This window comes from Lolium rigidum, chromosome 7 (assembly GCF_022539505.1).
Source record: "Lolium rigidum isolate FL_2022 chromosome 7, APGP_CSIRO_Lrig_0.1, whole genome shotgun sequence".
Taxonomy (NCBI): domain Eukaryota; kingdom Viridiplantae; phylum Streptophyta; class Magnoliopsida; order Poales; family Poaceae; genus Lolium; species Lolium rigidum.
In genome coordinates this window covers 134,477,150-134,496,629 of record NC_061514.1, presented here as the reverse complement: position 1 = coordinate 134,496,629, position 19,480 = coordinate 134,477,150, and the positions used below count along the sequence as shown (strand labels likewise).

Here is a 19,480-nt window from a genome sequence, read left to right as displayed (position 1 = left end):
CCTATATAATGGATCGAAGAAATAAAGCATGCTATAGATATAAATAAATTACATATAAGCACGCACAAAGACTTTTAAAGATCCAAGAAAGATATATTTTGGACAAAACACCAAATGAATTGAAGGAGGCATAAAGGTGTGAACAAGCAAATTTGTTGTCCAAAATATATCAAAGACGCAAATCACAAAAGATTTGTTCAACAAAGTTCAACAAGTGAACTAAGAAGAGACCATTGAGCATAAAGGATGTAATAAAGCAAACATGCTCAAAGATTTATCTCATTCACCAATTAAAAACATGTAAGAGGGAATGAGATAGCAAAACTCCCAAAAGAGCAAGGTTCAAACAAATAAACCAAACCCTCTACACTTTTCACAATGTCACAATGTACCGTAAGGAAAAGGTTTGTCTTCCAAAACAAACACTTGATATGAATTAAGAGAATTTATCAAAAGATTTTTCAAAGGGACAAGGAAGACAAATGGGAGCAACAAAGATTTCTTGGAAATAAAATAATTAAATAAGAAGCAATCCAAGGTGAAGATGATCCATGAATTCAACCACATACAAGGTTATCAATTGTCAAAGACAATGAGTATATTGGAAATAATTTCCGGTGGTGAAATGACAATGGTAGTAAGGATCAACTTCACAATAAAAGGCATAGGATAAGTATATAGAATTAAGCACTATGCACGGATGAAGATTCTTGATAGCTTCAACTAGTCAAACAATCACGCACGGCAATGATTAGAATAACTTGAAGCAAGCGGTGTCCCAAATAAGATATAGAGATATGTATTTGAGGAAAAACCGTACCAAGAATTTCTTACTCAAACAAGAATCCATAAGATGAGCCAATAGAAACTTTTCAATAGAAGTGGAGCTTGTTTGAGCAAACATGCCACCTAGGAACAAGATAATTAAGAGCATCAACTCTAAGTGGCATAACCTCATATGTTCACATTTTCTAGGCTTGTGATATGTACAAAACATATTACTCCCCCATAATGTGATAAGTCATTTCTTCTAAAACAAGAGGCAACTAAAATTCGATTAGAGATGATTAATGGACATTTAGAATTTGAATTTCTCATGAGTATGACATACCACATAGTGACTAGATAATCGTGCAATATCAACACTAAGTGGTGCTACCCATATACACACATTTTATAGAAAGAGAGATGCACAAAGCATAACACTCCCCCAAAATGGGATGCTCCATTAATCACTCAAAGAAAGCCAAATAAGATATCATCAAGATGCATTAGGCTCAAAACAATACATAAGTATATGATGAGTCAAACAAACATACTTGAATACACAAGATAAGCAAGTAAGACACAACACATACATACACATATTTGGTACAAAACCAAACATGCAAAGGGGCAAGTAACTTACAATAAACATGAAGAGTTGAAGTATAAGTTATCGCAAAGAGGAACATTGGATATAAGATATAGATGATAATCCATACGACTTGGCTTGGTAAAAATACAATATATGAAGATCCCTTAATTCTTCATGAAGTATCCAAATCTCCAATGCCCTCCACATGCACCTATTGATCAAGTTTGAGATTGTTGGTCCCCAACCAAGTTGGGTCCTAAGAGATTAGTCACAATAGGCTTGGCAACCCAAATGGTTCTTTTCTTGAAACCACTTTGAGTTCCAACAAACTTGGCAAACACATTGCCATCCTTATCCTTCCCTAGAGAATAATCATTATCAACAATTATAGGGTTAGATAAGGTAGCACCTAAGCAAGAAGAAGCAAAGTGCCCCTTCTCACGGCATAAGTAGCAAGTGTTCCCCTTTCTCTTCTTTATTGATTTCTTCTCTTGGGGAACAATATCTTGATTCTTCTTGGGAAGTGGCCTATCTTCAACTTGAGGTCGAGCATGAGCTTGACCTTGACCTTGTGGCCGTTTCCCTTGTTGTTTATCACTCAAGTGCTTCTTCTTCTTCAATGGGCATGATCTAACATGATGCCCTTCAACCTTGCACTTGAAGCAAACCAACTTGGCCGGATCATTGACTTTGTCTTGGCCCTTCTTCTTGTTGCTCTTGCTCTTGGACTTGTTCTTGTTATTGGAGTTGAATCCAAGTCCACTCTTGTCATTGGGAGATTGTTGCACACTTAGCATCTTGTCAAGTGCGGATTTCCCTTCATGATGCTTTTCTAAGTCTTTCTTCAAAGAAAGGACTTGGGCCTCGAGCTCTTTTATTTCCTCTACATGGTTAGTAGAAATACAAGTACTAGAGGAAGTAGAAGCTTCATTGTTGGAGCAACAAGGCAAAGTGAGTAATCCAACACAAGGTGTATCACTAGTTTGACTAGATGGATTACAAGGACTAGCACATGGCAATATAAAATTTGTAGTAGAGATTGTGCTAACATCCATATGAGGCTCACAAGATGTTACCTTAGTGATACTTGCCTCATGAGCTAACTTTAGCCCATCATAGGAAATTAGAAGATCATCATGAGAGATTGAGAGCTTTTTATGACTTTCTTCCAATTCCCTATAGTTGCTAGTTAGCAACTCAAGTTGAGCCCTCAACTCAACATTCTCCTTTAAGGTAGATGCTTCACAAGAATTAGACTTAGTAGCACAAGCATCAACAATAGTTTTCTCATTTTCATGCATATAGGATTCAATTTTTTGTGTAAGCATAAAATTAGTGTGCTTCTCATCTTTTAGCTCATGCTTGAGGAGAGTGAATCTCATTTCCTCATTTTCAACATGGGACTCCAACTCCACTATGGTTTCCCTATATTTATTCAAGGTATCCATAGAGTGTTCGAGATTAGCACGAGCTTCTTTATTACCATGAAGAGAAGCATATACTATTGCCATATTATGCACCAAGGTATTATATTCTTCATCATTATCATCATCATCATTCTCATCATTAGAGGATGTGTTAGGAGTCAAAGTAGGAGATACCTTTGATCCATTTGCCATAAGGCACATGTGCATACCGGAGGATGAAGACGAAGATATTCTTGAATCCTCATTTGAAAACGTGTCTTGATCCATAGAGTGTTTGGTTTCCTCTACATCGTTAGTCAACAAACAACTAGAGGAAATATAAGTATTTTGATTATGGGAGCAAGACAAGGTAAGCATATCATCATGAGATCTATGTAAGCAATTTACACATGATATGCAAGGACTATCAACACAAGCATGTAGGTTATTTTCAATGCTAGATGTGTTTAAGTCCAAAGAAGAAGCATTACAATGGGATAGAGATGAAGGATCATCACTATTGAGCACAATATCAACATTGCAATTTTCCTCACCACTCACCATATCATTACCTCGTGTCTTGTTACACGTTGGTGAAGTGGAAGAAGATGATAACTCATCACGACCGGAGGTGGAAGCAACTTGGAGCTCTTCATGACGTGAAGGGGAAGAGAGCTCCTCGGAGTCACCACCGACCAATTGAGAAGTGGATCCACCAAACATTTCCTTAAGCTTGATCCACATCTCATGAGACGATTTTGTCTTTATATATATCAAGAACCTACGAAAATCGGGTCTCAAGGAGAATAAAAGCTCATTAGATACTTGAGCTTCAAGATGTAAGTTTTTCTCATCCTCTAAAGATAGATTTTGAGAATCCATCGGAGGAGAAAAACCGACATCTAGAAATTGCTCTATATGTGGACACAAGGTCCGAAGATTACAAAGCAAGCAATTTCTCCACAAAAGATAATTTGTGCCATTAAAGATAATTGTGTCATTGTGCACTATACTAGCCGACATCTTTACTCTCAAGGCGGTGAAGCCTTAAACAAGGAGAGACCTTGCTCCGATACCAATTGAAAGATCGAGATGTCGCCTAGAGGGGGGTGAATAGGCAATTACAAACTCTTGCGGATTTGTCTTGTATGAATGCGGAATTAAACTATCGTTTAGTTTACAAGCACAAACCCTAAATATGCTAAGCTCAACTAAGTGTAACAATAGCAACTAGAGCTAAGCAAGATAGGCACAAGATATATGTAGCACAAGTGATAGCAAGATATATGTACTTCAAGCACGATGGCTATCACAAGGAAAGAGAGCTCGGGTATAGAAATAACCGAGGCACGCGGAGACGAGGATGTATTCCCGTGTTCCCTTGCTTTGCAACAAGGTACGTCACGTTTGGAGGAGTGGAGGTCCCACGAAGGATTCCCCGCGCCACGAAGGCTCACCCTATTCTCCGAACCACACCCACGAAGGATAATGGCCCTTTCCTTATGGTTAGCTTTTCCTCCGCTCCGGAGATGGCAAGCTCCACAACCACTTCACAAGCTCCACGAAGGAGAAGCCCGGGCCTCTTCACAATCTTCTTGAAGAGATCACCGGAGCACCAATCACCAAGCCAACTAGGAGGTCACCCTCCAAGAGTAACAAGCTCACGGTCTCTCACTCGAACAAATCGTGGTGGAGAGCTCAACACTATGCAATGATGCAAAGCAAGAACACCGGAGGTGTTCAAGTCCTTCACACTCAAATCCCACCAAAGCAACAAATGCTAGGATGAGATTGGAGAGGAAGAACAAGGGGGAAAGTCAACCAAAGACTCCAAGATCTAGATCCCAAGAGATTCCCTCACTTAGAGAAGAAACGGTTTGGTGGAAGTGTAGATCTAGATCTCCTCTCTCAAATCCTCAAATATGAGCAAGAATGGTTGGAGGAATCAAGGGGGAGAGCAAGTTCTTCAAATAGCAACAATGGAGGTGAGAGAATGGGAAGAACTTATTGTCTCAAGGTGGAAGAAAGGTATTTATAGTGGGGGAAGAAGAAATAACCGTTGGGGAAGAAACGGGGTGGAAACCGCATAAAAAACGCCTAAAAAAGTCGCCCAGCCGGTCAGCAGGCCGGCCGACCGGATCCTGGGCCGGAGAGGCCGGTGGCCTGTCCGGTCGGACCGGCCCACCGACCGGGAGCGGTGCACAGCGCGCTGGGCGGCCGATTTGCCACAGGCGCGCGGGGGGAGCAGCAGGCCGCGTGGGCCAAGGCGCGTGGAGGCGGCCCGGTCCGGATTCCGGTCGGACCGGAGGAGCAGCTGGGCTGGGCCGGTCGCGGACCTGGCCCAAGACCGGTCACGGGCCGCGCGGGGGAGAGGCCGGCGCGTGGGCCGGTTGAAGTCCGGTCTGACCGGAGGGGGAGCTGGGCCAGGCTGGCGCGTGGGCCGGTGGCCGCCCGGTCGACCGGGTGGGCCGGCATGCGGTCCGGCAGGCCGGGCGGCAACCGGCCGCCTCCCCCCTTTTCTTCTTTTTCTCTTTTACCTTTTCTTTAATAACTATTGCTCCCGAACTCCGATTAACATGAAACCAATTTTGTTGGAAAGATAACAACAAATGCTATCCAATAGAAAGTGCAAACACAAGAAACTGTAGGAGGGGATTTTATCATGAATATAAAAGGATAGAACCTTATATCATGAATAACCGGTAAAATCACCCAACCTCGAAAACGCAATAGAAGATGCATGCGAACTCCGTTTTCGATGAACTTGGGCTTGTTGTAAAGCTAGCAACAAGCTCAAGAACCTCACATAGAGAAACACCAAGAAGCAATAAGGATATGCAAAGTATGCAAAGGATTGAGCTCCCTAGGACGATGTGATCAAGTTACTCAACCGAAAGCCCCTCTTAATAGTGCGGCTATCTATCCTATAATCCGGTCTCCCAACATCCACCTTGAGACCGGTAAAAGGAAAACCTAGCAAGGCCATACCTTTGCCTTGCGCATCCCGCTTGATCTTGATGATAACTCTTCAAGCTTCACTCAAGCCGGAATGCCTCACTTGACCAATGTTGCTTCGTGAAGACTCACAAATGCTCCCCCATACACTATGATGGGAAAGCTCCATTGATACACATCTTCATTAGTCCATTATCACCAAATGGATGGCAAGCTTCAAGCATGTGATTCACTTGAGATGCGCATCTTGAACTTGCCCAACTCAACCTTGTATCTTCACATACTCACATAAGATAGAGCATGGCTAATATTGAGTTCCACATAAGAACTCCATCTTCATTTCTTCTTATTGATCATATCACATATATATATATCTTCATACCGATGATCTTGATGCCAATACACAAGGTATACCTTTATCTTCATGGCATCCATACTTGAATCCAACACATGGAGAGCAAGTAGTACCTATCGAATATTCCTTCATATAAACTCAATGAAAACATTAGTCCATAGGGGTTGTCATTAATTACCAAAACCACACATAGGGGCAATGTACCCTTACAATTTTCTACTGTTTTTGGTTTCAGAAATCCTAGTAACGAAATATTCTCGGAATTGGACGAAATCAAGTCCCAGGTTCCTATTTTGCCACGAACCTTCCAGAAGACCGAAGAGCACACGAAGTGGGGCCACGAGGGGCCACCACCATAGGGCGGCGCGGCCCGGGGCTTGGCCGCGCCGACCCGTGGCGTGGGGCCCTCGTCAGCCCCCGACTCTGCCCTTCCGCCTACTTAAAGCCTCCGTCGCGAAAACCCTGATGCGAAAAACCACGATACGGAAAACCTTCCAGAGACGCCGCCGCCGCCGATCCCATCTCGGGGGATTCTGGAGATCTCCTCCGGCACCCTGCCGGAGAGGGGATTCATCTCCCGGAGGACTCTACACCGCCATGGTCGCCTCCGGAGTGATGAGTGAGTAGTTCACCCCTGGACTATGGGTCCATAGCAGTAGCTAGATGGTTGTCTTCTCCTCATTGTGCTTCATTGTTGGATCTTGTGAGCTGCCTAACATGATCAAGATCATCTATCCGTAATACTCTATGTTGTGTTTGTCGGGATCCGATGGATAGAGAATACCATGTTATGTTAATTATCAAGTTATTACATATGTGTTGTTTATGATCTTGCATGCTCTCTCGTTATTAGTAGAGGCTCGGCCAAGTTTTTTCTCTTAACTCCAAGAGGGAGTATTTATGCTCGATAGTGGGTTCATGCTCGCATTGACACCGGGACGAGTGACAGAAAGTTCTAAGGTTGTGTTGTGTTGTTGCCACTAGGAATAAAACATTGATGCTATGTCCGAGGATGTAGTTATTGATTACATTACGCACCATACTTAATGCAATTGTCTGTTGATTAGCAACTTAATACTGGAGGGGGTTCGGATGATAACCTGAAGGTGGACTTTTTAGGCATAGATGCGGTTGGATGGCGGTCTATGTACTTTGTCGTAATGCCCAATTAAATCTCACTATATTTATCATGACATGTATGTGCATTGTTATGCCCTCTCTATTTGTCAATTGCCCGATCGTAATTTGTTCACCCAACATGCTTTTATCTTATGGGAGAGACGCCTCTAGTGAACTGTGGACCCCGGTCCATTCTTTAATACTTGAAATACAAATCTGCTGCAATACTTGTTTTACTTGTTTTCTCTCGCAAACAATCATCTTCCACACAATACGGTTAATCCTTTGTTACAGCAAGCCGGTGAGATTGACAACCTCACTCTGTTTCGTTGGGGCAAAGTACTTTGGTTGTGTTGTGCAGGTTCCACGTTGGCGCCTGGAATCCCCGGTGTTGCGCCGCACTACATCCCGCCGCCATCAACCTTCAACGTGCTTCTTGGCTCCTCCTGGTTCGATAAACCTTGGTTTCTTTCTGAGGGAAAACTTGTTGTTGTGCGCATCATACCTTCCTCTTGGGGTTCCCAACGAACGTGTGAGTTACACGCCATCAGCGCCTTGTGGAGCTTGGAGAAGAGTGTCGATGACGATCATGTTGGGGACGCTCTTGATGCTCCACATGATGTGCTTGAAGTCGACGATCTTGTGCATAAGCACTCTCATGGTGGCGCCTTGTGGAGCTCGGAGAAGTGTGTCGATGACGCTCATGATGGGGACGCTCTTGATGATCCATATGATGGTGCCATCGTGGAGGTCCGCTATCTTCATATGTAGCTCCATTGGCCAAGTAGGTGACTAGGTGGGGCTCCGCCATGGTGTCGATGTCGTAGGCGTGGCCTTGCTCCACCATGTCGTCATGCTTGATGAGCCATTCTCGATGTAGAGCTCGTCGAAGTCGTCCTCAAGGTGGTGCTCCACCATGTCGTCCATGTCGATGATGCTTGGGGAGCCATGGTCGTTGTCGAGCTCCTCGATGTCGGAGATGTCGGTGATGCTTGGGGAGCCATGGTCGTTGTCGAGCTCCTCGATTTCGGTCATGTTGGCGATGCTCGCGGAGCCATAGTCGGTGTAGAGCTCCACATGTTCCTCCACATCCGCGGTGCTTGAGGAGGCATCCTCCTCGAAGTGCTCCATGTAGTCCTCCGTATCCTCATCTTCGCTGTCCATGTTAGCACGATGGTATCTATATGGTGTATGTTTAGTGGAAGAACACTACCTCGCAATCTTACCGTGGTATGACAAGATTGGGGTGATCCAACAAACCGAGAGTTAGAAAAATTGTATCGGGCACTCACACAAAGACACGCAAAAGCTAGCAAATATGGTGGTAGGTGAGTGTGGTGGAAAGCCAAAAGACGAAATCCGAAATCAAGTGTATTGTCAAGAGTGGGTAAAATCCAAAAATTCAAATGTCAAAGTGATGATCACTATAAACACGGAAAAGATGTGGAACGCACACACGGGATGAGCGGGGTTAGTGCAACCAAAAAGTGAGCGGAAAAGTGTATGTAAGGGTGCTCGGTGTCACACTAACACAAGGAGAGGCAAAGCTTTGGTTGCAAATGGAGAGACAACAAGATTCACACGTAGCCTCTCTTCTCTTTTCTCTCTTTTGCTTAAAAGCTTTTTCTCTTTTGTATTTGGTGGCACTTGCACTCTTTTGTATCTATGGTGGCACTAGCACTCTTTTGTATGTATGATGGCACTTGCACTCTTTTTGTGCTTTGCTTTCTTTTTCACGCTCTATGTTAGCGTTAGCTCGCTCTTGCTATCTTGCCACACGAGTTTTGCTTAGAAGCTTGACTCCACACTACACACACACCTCACAATCGGGGCCACGTGCAATGTCTCGCAACACTCAATAAGCAATGCTCGATAGGATAGATCGCAAAAGAAGAGGGGTTACAAGGGGAATGCAAGTTATACCTAAGATGTTAGGCGGTGATGAACACACAACTTGCGATGATGGCGGTGATGTCAAGAGTACGGTTGCAAGTCCGGGGTGCCGAGGATGTCGTCGCTTGCTTCGGAGCTGCGGGTTAGTTTCACAAACAAGGCACTCAAACCGGAACAAGCAAATACAAGTTAGCGGAAGAAAAGGGTCAAATTAGCTTGGCGGTGGTAGCGGTGGTATGCCGGTGGTGGGTGGTGTCGATGCTCTTGCGGTTGCGGCGGTGTTTATGGGGCCGCGGAGGTGTTTACCGGTGGTCTGCGGGGGTGACGGAGCTTGCCGGCGGATGAGAGGGGTGGTGGTGGTCGGTGGTGGTGGTGGAAGTGGTGGCGCCCGGTCGGGGGCCCGGTTGGACCGGACTGTGGACCGGCTGGTCCGGTTGGCGCCCGGTTGACCGGCTCTGGCGCCGGCCGGCCCGGTCTGCAGCCCGGTTGACCGGATTTCTCAACCGGCTGCACGTGTTCTTGAGCCAAATCGTCCAAATCAACCCAAATCGAAGGAAAACGATGGAATTGGGGGCTAGAAAGTGGGGGAAATAGTAGATCAAGCACCTCAACACCGAATCCATGGACCAAAACCACTCAAAACGCAACCAAATGGCAGATCCATCAAAAGGCAAATTAGGGCTATTTTTGGGGATTTTTGGGGAAATTTTTTTAGAGACAGAATTGGATGGGTGGGGGGTCAAATCCGCGGAAACCAAAGGTTGCTGATACCATATGATGAGGTCTAAGACCCCGTGTGTGGCCCGATCTCGCGGTTGACCCGAAATCCAAAGGGGAAGGAGAGGGAGAGCGCGAAGAACACGAAGAACACGAGGAACTCACGCACGCACACCAACCCGATACAATCGATACTTACCCCCGTGGCTCGATGGACCACGCCAATAGAATCAACCCGGGAGAGACGCGAGGTAGAATCCCGGAGCGGAGAGATTGGTGAGGGAGATGAATCTAGGAGTGGGAGAGAGAGTGGGTAGCACTAGAATCTCACACACCAAATCCAATCATCCAACAAGGGTAGCCTTGATACAAAGGGGATGAAACCCTAGGGAGACAAAGCTCAAATCCATGTCTAAGCCTAAATCTTGTCTAAAGAGGTAAGGGGCGACCGGGGTGCTTATATAGGCATACAAGGCAGCTCGGGTCGAACGGGTACAAGTTGGTGGGGTCAAACCCGTGAAATCCGGTCACAGGGCCGGTTGGACCGGGTCTGGGACCGGCCCATCCGGTCCAAACCGGATCCTGGACCGGACGGTGACCGGGCGGGGCTTCGGGAGCCCCGGGATTGCTTCCGGATGGCACCGGTCGACGTTCCGGTCAAAACCGGCCAGGCCGGTCAGGAGCCCGGTCAGACCAGGCCTGTGACCGGGTGGTCCGGTCAGGAGCCCGGTCAGACCGGCCCTGGGACCGGCCGGCCTTCCTCCTCTCGCCTCTTCTTCCTCTTCCCTCCTTCCTTCATTCTTCTTCTTCTCTCTTCCTTGCACCATGGGGGTTCCTTCTCTCCGGTTCCTCGATGACTCTTGTACCTAATGACATGTAACACACCGACATGAGGTAGCATTCCATCCAAGGTATTGACGAGGTCGAGTGTCGAGAGGAAGGAGTTCACCTTGACATATATGGTGGGGGTTTGTGTTGTTGGTCCACTTGGGGGACTCCTTGGCCATGGTGTAGCGTCGATGATAGGCGGGGCTGCACTTGTTGGTCTTGAGGCGTAGGTGTCCAAAGGCCACCCCGCATCAGTTAGTAGCATCCTCCTCGCTCATCCCCATGAAGTGAGCCACATCTGCAACGCTGATTGTGGAATATGAAGAAGTCAACAGCTCGAATATCCTCTTTCTGTAGCTTTCTACATATGGCAAACAAAAGTGCAAATTCTGAGTTAACCAGTAAGGCAATAACGTAATCACAAACAAAAACAATGCTACATTACTTCCAAAGTTCCAAGTAAACTTCAAGACCAGATGACAATGCAAGCAACAGGGAAATTTGAACCACGTGATAAGTTCAGAAGTCAACCTTTTTTGGACAGGTAATTGCCGTAAAGATCCATAAAAGAACATATAACCTCTATATCAATTAAAAATACCACATCAGTGCCACGTAAGGACTGTAGCTGGCATAACTGTACTTTCCAAACAGACGAAGAATGCATTGAAGTGTTCCATTCGTTGCATCACGTTGTTAATTAGACAAACTGTCCAAATCTGCGGTATTTAGGAACCAAACAAAAAAGATCTCTTATCTAAGCACTATCAAAAGTTCAAAACCATGTGTATACATTGGAAACATAAACCTGGTGTTGCAGCCATCTATGGGACCAATATTTCATATACGTGTAGGAAGCTTCAACAGCCAAACCATAGTAGAACAAACCTCTACTACCAATGTCGGAGTCATATTGAGTGAGGATCTTGTCCGATTGCACAGATAAATCTTCTCCATGAATACTCATAAAGATAACCCACTTATCTCCCTGCCCCCCATCCCCACCACTAAACAGAGCTCCCACAACTCCATCAAAGCAAGCAATCCAAACTACACTGCATTACACAACTAGCAAAGTAGTTACTTCCATTTGTTGCATCATGTTGTTTATTAGACAAACGGTCCAAATCTGCAGTACTTAGGCACGAAAAAATAATCTCTTATCTAAACACCACTAAAATCCCATGTGGATATAACGAATATATAAAGCCAGTGTGACTGACACCTACGGGACCAAATATTTTCTCATATGTTGTAAGCTTCTTCAACAACCAGATGATAATAGCACAAGACTTTACTACCAATGTCTCATTCATATTCAGCTAGGATCTTGCCAAATTACAAAGATAAATCTTCTCCATGAATACTCCATCGACACAACCCACTCATCTGCATCTCCCCGCCCTCACCTCAAAATAAAAAAATACCACAGCTCTATAGAAACAAGAAATCCAAGCTACACTACATTATGCAACTAGCGAAGAAAACATATATATACCATGCTAAACAGTGAAGGGAAAATTTGTTACTGGACACTGTTATTTTGTGTCCTTTGCCCAGACACACTCAACTTTCATGCCTTTGCTAAATACCATTATGATTTTCTGGTCATTTGCTATAACACACCGCGCGCCTCAGAACAGAAAGGTTGATCTTCGCACGTGAACCCCGTATTTTTTTTGCCATTCAGTTATGTTGTGCTGGATCACGAGGGCGCAACGGTTGGTGCTTGGCGCCGGCGTGTGCGCCGCCGCGAGCGAGTAGTTGAACTGAACCCTTCCATGGATCTGCAGCAACGACTGCACGTATAGCACATGAACCCTTCCATGGATCAGCAACGACTGCACGTCCAGTATAGCACATGAACCCTTCCATGGCACAAAACGTGGACATTTCACGTTCAATATATCACAGGAAAATACCACAAAACAACAGACACGTCCGACTGGCTTAAGTTCAGGTCAACTAGCACAAAATAACACAACACGATTCAGTTGAACTAGCACAAAATAACTTAAATCGGGATCCATCCTTGGCGGCGGGACTGCAACCCTCCCGATGGCGGGGTGGGTCCTGAAGACGGGGGCGAAGGGAGGGAGTCAGGGGTGATGGATCCGTGGGAAGTGGAGTCGAGAACGTGGCTCATAAGACGAAGCCGAAGGATGATGTCATGATGATCAATTCACGTACGATGATCAACCTTTCCGTTATTGGACGTGCGGTGTGTCACAACAAATGGCCAGAAAATCATAATGTTATTTAGCAAAGACATGAAAGTTTAATGTGTTTGGGCAAAGGACGCAAAATAACGGTGTCCAGTAGCAAATTTTCCCAACAGTAAAAAGCACAAGCAAAATACCTACGAAGGCGGCCACAAAATCAGCGATCTCAGGGCCCCACTCGAACCCCTGTGCGCTCGTGTAGACGCCTGCGTAGTCGCGGTTCCAGAGGCACTGGCCAATCTTCCAGAAGGCGGCAAGCTCCGGATGCGCGTCCTTCACCTCCTGAGGCACCGTCTTCCACAGAAACCTCGCGCTGTTCCTGCTCCGCACAACATTGGCACATAAACCCTAGGTTGGAACCCAAATCCGGACGCGGAAAATTAACAAAAACAGGGGGGTAGGGGGGGAGCAAATCACATACAGGTCGTTGAGGTAGAGGTGGGCGAGTAGGTGGACGGCGTAGGGCCAGCCGTCGGTGGCGGCGCCCTGGGACGCGACCTGCGAGTCGATTCGTGGAACGCGTGAGGGGAGGGGGGTTGGGGATGCGATTTCGTCGCTAACCCTTGTGCGGGCAGGTGGGGCGGAGGAGAGGGGCGCGCGCGTACCTGGAGGAAGAGGTCGTCGCAGATGGGGGCGAGGTCGGGGTAGGACTTGGCGGCGAGCGCCGCGTTCACGGTGGAGAGATCCATCGGCGGAGGAGGAGATGGCCGGCGGTGGGGGACGGGAGGAGGAGGGTTTTGGCCTCTGGGATTCGAGGAATTGGGGCAGGTTCTGGCTTCTTTGTTTCCGGGGAGAATACCGAGCATAGGATGGTGTATATCGATCTTGCCGGTCTGGCCCAGCCACTTTTTTCTGGACCAGCCCAATTACTTTAGATGGCTTTGTTCGGTTTTGATTTTCAAACTTGTAGTGTTGTTTGCCAAAATCCAGTAATTTAGCGATAATTATTATTGTAATCCAAAAGTTGTCATTTACTAATTATTGTTTTGCAAAACACACTGACGCCTCACACCGTACCTTTGTGAACACCACCAAAAAACTAAGTCTAAAAAACTGATCCGGCAGATCCACCTATCCATCGAACCACATGTTGGTTCTCTATTTACTGCTAGTTGTTTTTTGACAGAACACAACAATTTATTGATCACACATCATGAATACAAAGAATTCCCCGAGTGCAATCCGGAATAGAGTTAAAAATCTCACTAAAAGGAAAAAATGATAAGATTTCGCTAAACAATGTGTTGCTTCACTAAGACTACGCTTCACGTGGACAAAGGAGACCTCCGTGAAGACATCAACCATGGATCTGATTTCTCCAACTAGGATGCCCACCACCGAGCGATCCAGGATCGATGATTGAAGATGTTGGACCAAAGAAAGGCCGTCAGTGGCAACAAATACCTAGTCCAACCCCTTCTCCCGTGCGAGGGACACCGCCCGCTGCAGAGCCAGAGCTTCAGCATACTCAGGTGAAGAGAACCCTTGTAGCTATTGACGCCAAGCACCATTGAATACACCGCGATGATCGCGGGTACTAGTTATTAGAGCAGACGAACACTACAATGCTATGGAAAACATGTATTGTCATGATTGTTTCTTGTTTCTTTCTCAGTCAGAAGCATGGGCCTCTTTGTACTTCACTGTCACTACTATTGCGGCGCACCCTAGACTGTCAGCTAAGTGCAACTAGACAAGACCGTGCGTCTTGCCCATCATACGATTTAATTAGACCTATGAATATGGATCATCTAAAATATAAAACACCCACATGTAGCACTTTTTTGTTTGGTTGCAACATATCTCCATACAATCCCATAAAAATTACCCAAATTCATTGCAACATTGAAATATTTTCGTAAGCAAGAAATTAAGGGTACACAATTCCCACTCTTTTGCAATAAAATGTTCAAAGTGTGTCGCAACATGAAAACCATACCCACTAACAAAGAAGCAGTTTTGCAACATGAGAAAATCTCCTTGAAACATACACCCAACTTTGCAATATGTTGCTCATGACTACACAGCAAACATCATACTTAATCATCATACTTAATTGGGATGAAAGACAATATGGAACATCAAAAGCTCCCAAACAATCACTAACATGCAACATCAACAAAAGGCACCGCCCTTTCACCGATTTCGGGTATGTCTCTTTTCAACGTCGGATTGCACGACCCTGCACATGTTCCTCTCAGCCCACCATTGACCTCAAGCTCTTTGGCACGACATAAATTCACCATGAAGACATGACGAGGTCATCTATGTTGCTTATGTACTCATGGGGTGGAAGCGAGGGAATGATGTAGAGAAGAAATAGACGTTGAGGGAGGCAAGAGAAAGAGAGGCGACTCAGAAAGAGACAATAACAAGGGAGTAGAAGGGAGGGGAATATATTTTTAGGTTGAACTGTTGGACATGACTGATTCTTTCGATATTTGTTCTAATTTATCGTCTACTTTTGTGGAAAATGTTAAATAAACTTGTTATATGGAACTTAACGTCTCTCAATTAGGTCGTTGCACGTATTTTAGCAAGACCGGAAAAAGGTGAAAGGTTGGGACCCATTACCTAGGGCCTCTTAATTTCTCAAAATTAAATCTTCTATTTTGAGAAATTAACAACACTCCTCTTAATCTCTCAAAATTACTTCCAATAGAAGTGAAAATAGGGGAAAGCATCAAAAAAGTGTTGCAACAACATGGAAAAAATGAATTTCGCTAACAGGATTGGGTAGATCTTTCGGCAAAGGAGTGCAAAATGAAAGTTTGGAAAAGGTTAAACCACTTACAATAATATACTACCTCCATCCCAAAGCTTAAGGCTTATATTTTATTAAAAAATATCAAACAAGTAAAATTTAACCAAATTTTTAAAAAAATCTATCAACAAATACGAAAATATATTTCATTATCTATTTAATGATACTCGTATTAATTTTTTATTTTGCATGTTAATGATTTTTGGTAAAAGCTTAGTCAAATTTGATATAGTTTTCTAAAAATAATATAAGCTTTTAAGTTTTGGGATGGAGGTATTAGTCTCTAATGATATAACCCTCCAAATCTCTCAAAAAATGCTTTAAATTTCGTTAAATCAAATCAAAACTCAGATTAGAAGGTAAAAGCGGGGCTGCGGACTGCGGTATCAACTCAAACACGACAAGCCTACTCTCCACACCATACGTCCCTCTACTTCTTGTTAACCTGATTTGCTTTGTAAGGATCAGGTGACAACACTGAATGTCCGTGCTCAATGCCGTTTGTAAAACTGGTCAGATTTGAGCAATCACCTGTGTTCCTAAAGTACACTATTGCCCACAATAATGAACACACCAGACCGAAAGCTAGTTCAGCAACGGTTGCACATTTAGAACATTAGAACAAAACTGTGGAACATCATAAAAGAATCTTCTGGGCTAGATTTGACGATTAACACATTAAAGATGCTACAATGCACAGTTGGAATGATACCAGGTCTGATAATAAAACAAATGGAAGAAAAACCTAGCTACAAAATCATAACTAGCCACATCCCCCACACTGGAGTTCCCTCTGTCAACTTTAAACATAAACCTAACCAGATAAAGTTACAACAGAAGATAGCATTAATCTACTAGCAAAGATGACTTGTCGCATTCCATAGCTGATGGGCCAGCCAATCTACTCTTGAGGATGTCCTTGAGGAGGAGGTCCACGGCCACGACCCCCACCACGTCCACGACCACGGCCTCTGCCCCGACCTCGGCCCCTTTCCCTATCACCTTCTGCATGAGATAAGTAATTATAAGTTTCGTTCTACAATATCTTAAATGCTATTAAGCACAATCCGTGAGGTACCACATACAATGTCACAAAATATGAAAGGAATTCAAGGTAATGCCAATTTATAACATCAATACTACCACTGTTCCTAAATACTCCTAAATTGAACTCCCAAAACAATATATATATTTATTACAAACCTAGGGTGTACTTTCTAAGAAATCATTTTCATTGACCCACGCATTAACTGTTGTACTCAAATACTAAGATCAGTAATGATACCAAATAATGAATTTTAAAAGGTAACAAGCAAGAAACAGAAAAGTAAATTAAACTGATGAGAGTGATATTCAACAGAAGTAACCATAATATCAATAAACTGATGAGAGAGTTATATTCAACAGAACTAACCATAATATCCTTGCGGAGGAGGTGCGTTATACTCCCCACCATAATAACCACCAGCTTCTTCATTTACATAGCCATCACCACCATAACCCCTTCCAGGCCCAAAGGATCCCCGCCTACCCCTTCCTCTCCCCTGCCACGATATCCCCGGGGACCCTCAAAGTCAGCATTCTCATCATCATATTCTGCCCCTCCATTGCTAAATCCTGTATTACAATGGCCCAAATGTAAAGAAAACAGAAAATCAGGAAATAGGAACAAGACCAACCAAAATAATCCATAATTTGCAGACATGACAACTTTTCAATTAAGTGTGAGCATGCAGATATTTACCTCTTCCTCTGCCCCTTCCTCGGCGGCCACGTCCTCTTCCACGGCCACTTGGTAAGTCCTCTGCATCCTGATCTAAGTCAGTTGGTGGCCTGACCTGATCAGCAGGTATTGGTGGCTGGTAACTGCAACATTCAGAGCTGTGTTAAATATACGTCATGAAGAGAAGAATCAGCCCAAAAGAATTAGCACTGTGATAAGAGACCTATTCACAAAGAATCAGCCCAAAAGAATTAGCACTGTGATAAGAGACCTATTCACAAAGATTATCACTATGACAAATTGCATTCTCAAAAAGCACTACGACAAACAAGGGAGCATTTAATTCTTTTTGTAAAAGGCTAATGTTGTTGGAGAAACTACAGAGAATATTTGAAACAACAAGGGATTGCAAACTATCATGTATCTGATCCTTGTATATAGGACTGGAAATCATGTGTACAAACACTCTGCAGAAAACATGAAATAGGGGGAAAGGCTGGATCCAACTAACCCAGGAGACGACGTATCAAGCTCCTTCTTCGACAAGGTAATGGTAATCAAGGAAACATGGCGAGTAGTCTCAAGGCTGTCAAAAGGACAAAGATATAATCGCATCAGAACACAATGCCAATCCCAACATAAAAGAAGTATTTAATAAGTTCAATAAAACATCAAGTGCATACATGTTAAGGCCTTCTTCCAACGGTTCCCAAGTGTCGGTGATATCAATTGACTCGATGGAGTTATTCTGGTGGAGCCCAACAATCCTTCTCTGCTCAGGGATAGCACATGAACAATTAGTAAAAGTACACAGAGCTGCAAGGTGTATCAGGTGTTGACAAGTGGAGTTAGGAACTCCCGTTTTACCTTGAGAAGCTCTACGATGGCCACCGTCTTGTTGATAGCCCTCCCCATAGCCTTGATCACAATTTCCTCTGTCGCCTCATCCTATTAAGGACGGAGAGTTGAGATGATTTAATTAGAAAGATATAGATACACTCTAGATAATTGAACACCCACTAACCGAAACCAGAAGGCAACCTACGACTGCTAAATTTTACTGCCCTCTAATGCATCCACACCCATACGGAACAGAATCAGTAACAGCTAATAGTAAAAACAAAATCTCAGTGCCCAACTGAGAACTCGATCAGTATCAGTGCCATAGCGAGGTATAGTAGTAGATTCCTAAAAGTTTCATCTCAAACTCAAAGCAAACCCTACATATCCACCACCAACACCGGCAATAAACAAATCGCCGCAGCGGAAAGCGGTCCCTGCCTGAAACAGTTGAAATAACAGAGCGAATACTACTACTAGTCAACCAACGCCTATAGATCAACCTACCTAACCAACACCTCCCGATTCGACCGTCGCGCCGGCAGCGCACTGAACCCGCACTAAACCCTAATAAGCCGGAAGTCGCCATACACACACACACGAACAAAACAAAATCGATTTCCTCCCCTTCGCGTAGAGCAAGCGGATAAAGGCGAGGTGCGGCGCGTTTACCTGGAGCAGGGCGAGCGCGTAGGTGATGTAGTTGCGGGTGCGGCCCTGCGCGGTGATGCGGATCTCGTTGGCGCCGATGGCCGCCTCCTCCCGCGGCTTCTCGACCCTCTGGTACCGATCCATGGGCAAAACCTCCGCTCCTCTCTCTCGCCGATGTTGGGTCGCTGCGGTTGCGGTGGATTGATTGGGTCGCGGTTGGTTGCCTGGCGGAGGTCGTCGGGGAGGGCTGATATAGGAGGAGCGAGGAGGAAGCAGAGAGCGGAATCGGATAGGGTAGGGTTCGCGTGGGGTGGCCGGTTCTGACAGGGACCCGGTTTCGGGGTCCGGGCCCGGCACGTTTGCTCCGCGTGCTGCGTTGGGTGGATTGGCTCTACTTGATTTGGTCCAGGCGGAGTGCGGGCTGATCTGGACCGTCGGTTCGCTGATCGGATGGTGGCCCGACAGGGATTTTGTCGCTGCGCGATTACAATCGACGCGTGTTTGTTTGCGTCATCTTGTGAGTTGGGAGCCATGATCGCGTACGTACGGGTTCTTGCAAGTTCTGACTTGTGTTTGCTGAAAAGAAAAAGGATTTAGGAGTCCTGTTCGTGTAAGATTCAGCTTCCAACGGCAAACCTGCGGATTCACCG

General features: G+C 45.0%; 1 protein-coding gene and 1 pseudogene across 1 annotated transcript in view; both read right to left on the bottom strand.

Moving 5' to 3' along the window:
* Positions 1–13,622, bottom strand: part of LOC124677302 (COP9 signalosome complex subunit 8-like) — a 35,416-nt gene extending 21,794 nt beyond the window's left edge. The window contains exons 1-4 of the mRNA XM_047213306.1: positions 13,458–13,622; positions 13,274–13,350; positions 12,990–13,171; positions 10,884–10,991 (exon numbers count right to left, since the gene is read on the bottom strand). Of these exons, the coding sequence (XP_047069262.1) occupies positions 10,884–10,991; positions 12,990–13,171; positions 13,274–13,350; positions 13,458–13,541 (451 nt within the window). The 5' untranslated portion in view covers positions 13,542–13,622. The remainder of the gene's footprint in view (positions 1–10,883; positions 10,992–12,989; positions 13,172–13,273; positions 13,351–13,457) is intronic.
* Positions 13,623–16,253: 2,631 nt separating this feature from the next.
* LOC124676643 lies at positions 16,254–19,129 on the bottom strand (annotated as a pseudogene).
* Positions 19,130–19,480: the final 351 nt, after the last annotated feature.